The following is a 3,472-nucleotide window of genomic DNA, read 5'->3' as shown; positions in this document are numbered from 1 at the left end:
GTCTACTGTACACTGTTGATTACACAGGTGTCTACTGTACACTGTTGCTTATGCAAGTGTCTACTGTATACTGTTGCTTACACAGGTGTCTACTGTACACCGTTGCTTATACAAGTGTCTACTGTATACTGTTGCTTACACAAGCATCTACTGTACACTGTCGCTACTGCAAGTGTCTACTGTTCCTTGAGCATCACTGAGGGCTGGGCACTCTGCATGCATTTTCTCAGTAACTCTGTTTTACTGAAATTGGAACTTCCAGAATCTAAGCAACTTTCCTAAGGCCACGTGTTTATATTTGAACTCAACAGTGTCACCCCAAAGCCTTTGTTCTGCGTATAAATCCCTGCCTGTAATGAAAAGAAATATGTCATGCTATAGAAGGTACTTGTTAAGGACCAGCAAGATGGCTCGGCTGGTAAAGCTGCAGAACCTGGTGACCTGGATTTAGTCCTGAGACACACACACACACACACACACACACAGAGTTAATAACTATGACAGTAGTTAAGAACATTTACTCCTCTTCCAGAGGACCAGGAGGTTCCGTTCTCAGAATGCATGTGGTGTGTGAAACTCCTAACTACACTACGGGGATCTGACACCCTCTTCTGGCCTCAGGCATTTCATGCATGTATTACATTTACATATATGCAAGCAAAACATTCATACACATGAGTATAATAAATACTCATGTTTAATTTTACCCCAAAATTAAAAAGCCAGAAAGCACTTTTGAATTATTGACGTCCTGAGGAGATAACTAGTCCTGTCTCAGGGCCAAAGGCGGAGCTGGGCCCGAGGAATGCTCTGAAGAATGAAACTCTCTGCTTGAGGCCAGCTGCATACCCTCCACAGCAGCCCCAAGGGCTGTGGCTGGTACTATAGCTCTCTGGCATTGTCCCTCTTAGCAGTACCCACAACTGCAGCCCTGGAACAGTCTTGGCAGTGCTCATATGGTGTGCCCTCAGGTCTTTGGGTCTGTCTCTCTTGACATCGTGAGGTGGGGGACCTGGTACAGAATCAGCACCTGCCGAGTCAGGAAGAAAGGGAGAGAAAAGTGTGGGTGCTAAGTGACTATGACGTCACATCTCCTCGGGTCTCTGTGACAGAGCTGTGGGCTGGGGCTGGTATAGAAGAGAGCTGGTGGGAGTGGTAGAGAAGGCAGGACTGTCAGGGCCAGACTGAGCATGTGGTTGTCTTTGATGCCTAGAGCAAATCCCATATCGAAGTGTACAAGCGATATCTGTCTAGCGAGGCCAGTGCCCTGGTCTTCTTCAGCCGCAGGACAGACATGCCTTTCCGCTTCCATTGCTCCCTCTCGGAACTGAACTACCCCAAAGGCAATGTGTATGAGGTGAGTGCCCTGCCACCTGCAGTCCTTGGCCCAGCCCTCTGGCATCCAGGTGGCTCCGCTTCACACCTGGTGTCCCCAGTGCCGTGGAGTCCTAGGTGGTGCCTGGGCTTGGGGATGGGAGCCAGCTGGAGGCACCAAGGGCTGTGGCTGGTGCTATAGTTCTCTGGCACTGTCGTTTCCAGCTGTGTGGAATGAGCTGCTGAGTATGAATGACCCTTGGCCTCCCAAGCTGGTCCACACTCACTGGTCAGGTTTTGCTGACTTTGTCACGTTTTCCATGGGTGGGGCTTCTGTTTTCTGCTTGAACATCTGTCAGCCTTGCTAGTAAGTATGGAGTCTACTAAAGGCCTTGCTCAGATAGGCTGAGATACAGGCTTCTCAAGTGGCAGATGTGTGTCTGTGTGTGTGTGTCTCTGTGTGTGTGTGTGCGCGCACGTGTGTGTGTGTAGTCTTGATAACGATGTATCCCTCTGCAATACAGGGCCAGAACGTCTTCACAGGAGATGTCATCAGTGGCCTCCCGACTGAAGTCAACTTCACTGTGACCATCAATCCTTCGGGGGTTGTGATGTGGTACCTATATCCCATCAAGGGCCTGGGGATAGCCAAGATGATGTCCCAGTTGTGAGGACCCAAGAATGACAGGCTATGGCAGCCCCACTGAGCCTAGACCGCAGAGCCTTGGCATGCCAAGGACATGGCAGGGCTCTGCCCTCCCCAGGCTGCTTGGTGATAGGACCTCCATCATGCCCAAAGTGCGATTGCGGGGCCAGGTCCCGTGGCATGCCCAGCTGAAGCAGGGGCTCTCTTGGAAACTTGGAACTCTTGGGACAGTTTCCCGTGGCCTTCAGGCATCTGCCCCAACACCGATCTGCAGATTTTGCTGAACAACTCAGCCAGCCTCCTCAGCCCCCACGGGCAAGGCCCTGATGGCCATCGGACTCCAGCCTCTGACTTTGCTGACTCAGAAATCAGAATTTGGAATTTTTTAAATTAAGACTAGAGACCTGACTCCTTGCCAGGAATTCTCAGAATCATGTGATTGGCCTTCCTCCTGGAGAAGGCCTTTGCAGTTGATACCCTTGGGAGTGAGGGATGGATCAGAGACCTTTGCTCCCTTAGGTCACTAATAAAGCTGTTTTTTTAAACTGTTCTCCAATCACCCAGTGGTACTGTGGACCTGTGACAGGTGTCGGGGAAACTCATTGTCGGGTGGCACTAGCCAAATGCTGGCAGTGAATCTCATCCCACACACAAGATGTATAGCGTCTTTCTAACCTTCATCTTTCCACAGTGACGTTTGGACCTGATTTTTTAAAATTTATTTTCCTGCATTTTCTACTTCCTGGAAATGCCAGGCTTGCCTCCCAGTACAGGCCATCCTGGCATGCCTGGCACCGGTGAGCTAGTGGCATCGTAGTGAGATGGAGCAGCATTATGCTGAGATCCTCCACTATAAGCTCTGCCCAGCAGTGTCCCTGTCCCCAGCTCCACAACCTGGTGGCTGCCCCTCCCCACCTGATTTTCTTTATCTCCCATTCTGGCAACAGAAGAGATTCAGATTTCCACACCAAGTTCACATGTCTGGGGGCCCTTTCTGTCCTGAGGTCTGTTGCCCCTTTCTCTGCCTGAGGGAAGCGACAGTCAAGGGATGGTAGGCTCTGACCACCGATTATTGGTTCTGACTCCCAAGCCCATGTCTTTATTCAGCTTAGGATGGAGGACACCTGTTTTTCCCAGTAGCCCTGGTTCTTTGCCATTCACAATGCTGGTGGCAGAGCACCCTTGCTAGGTTCTTCTTACACCTTAAATGCAGGGGCGCCTGAGCTGCAGGCCTTGTGTTGATCCTGCCATTTCTTCTGAGTAGATCTGTATTCCACCTTCTGGCGTTGGAGATCCTTGAGTCCTATGGTAAGGTGTGAAATTCTTAGAATACACTTGACCCTTGACCACCTCATGTGTGAGTTCACTAGAGGAACATGACATAATCTGTCTATCTCTCCCTCTTTCCCCCCTCTCTCTGTCTCTCTGTCTCTTTCCTCTCTCTCTCTCTCTCTCTCTCTCTCTCTGTGTGTGTGTGTGTGTGTGTGTGTGTGTGTGTGTGTGTGTGTGTGT

General features: G+C 50.3%; 1 protein-coding gene across 1 annotated transcript in view; it reads left to right on the top strand.

Moving 5' to 3' along the window:
• Nucleotides 1-2,519, top strand: part of Naga (alpha-N-acetylgalactosaminidase) — a 9,771-nt gene extending 7,252 nt beyond the window's left edge. Inside the window, exons 9-10 of the mRNA XM_028789897.1 lie at nt 1,214-1,357; nt 1,839-2,519. Coding sequence (XP_028645730.1) covers nt 1,214-1,357; nt 1,839-1,985 — 291 coding nt within the window. The 3' untranslated portion in view covers nt 1,986-2,519. The remainder of the gene's footprint in view (nt 1-1,213; nt 1,358-1,838) is intronic.
• Nucleotides 2,520-3,472: the final 953 nt, after the last annotated feature.

The sequence above is a fragment of the Grammomys surdaster genome, unplaced genomic scaffold (genome assembly GCF_004785775.1).
Source record: "Grammomys surdaster isolate TR1022 unplaced genomic scaffold, NIH_TR_1.0 125852, whole genome shotgun sequence".
Classification (NCBI taxonomy): Eukaryota; Metazoa; Chordata; class Mammalia; order Rodentia; family Muridae; genus Grammomys; species Grammomys surdaster.
This window is presented reverse-complemented; position numbering and strand designations above follow the sequence as displayed.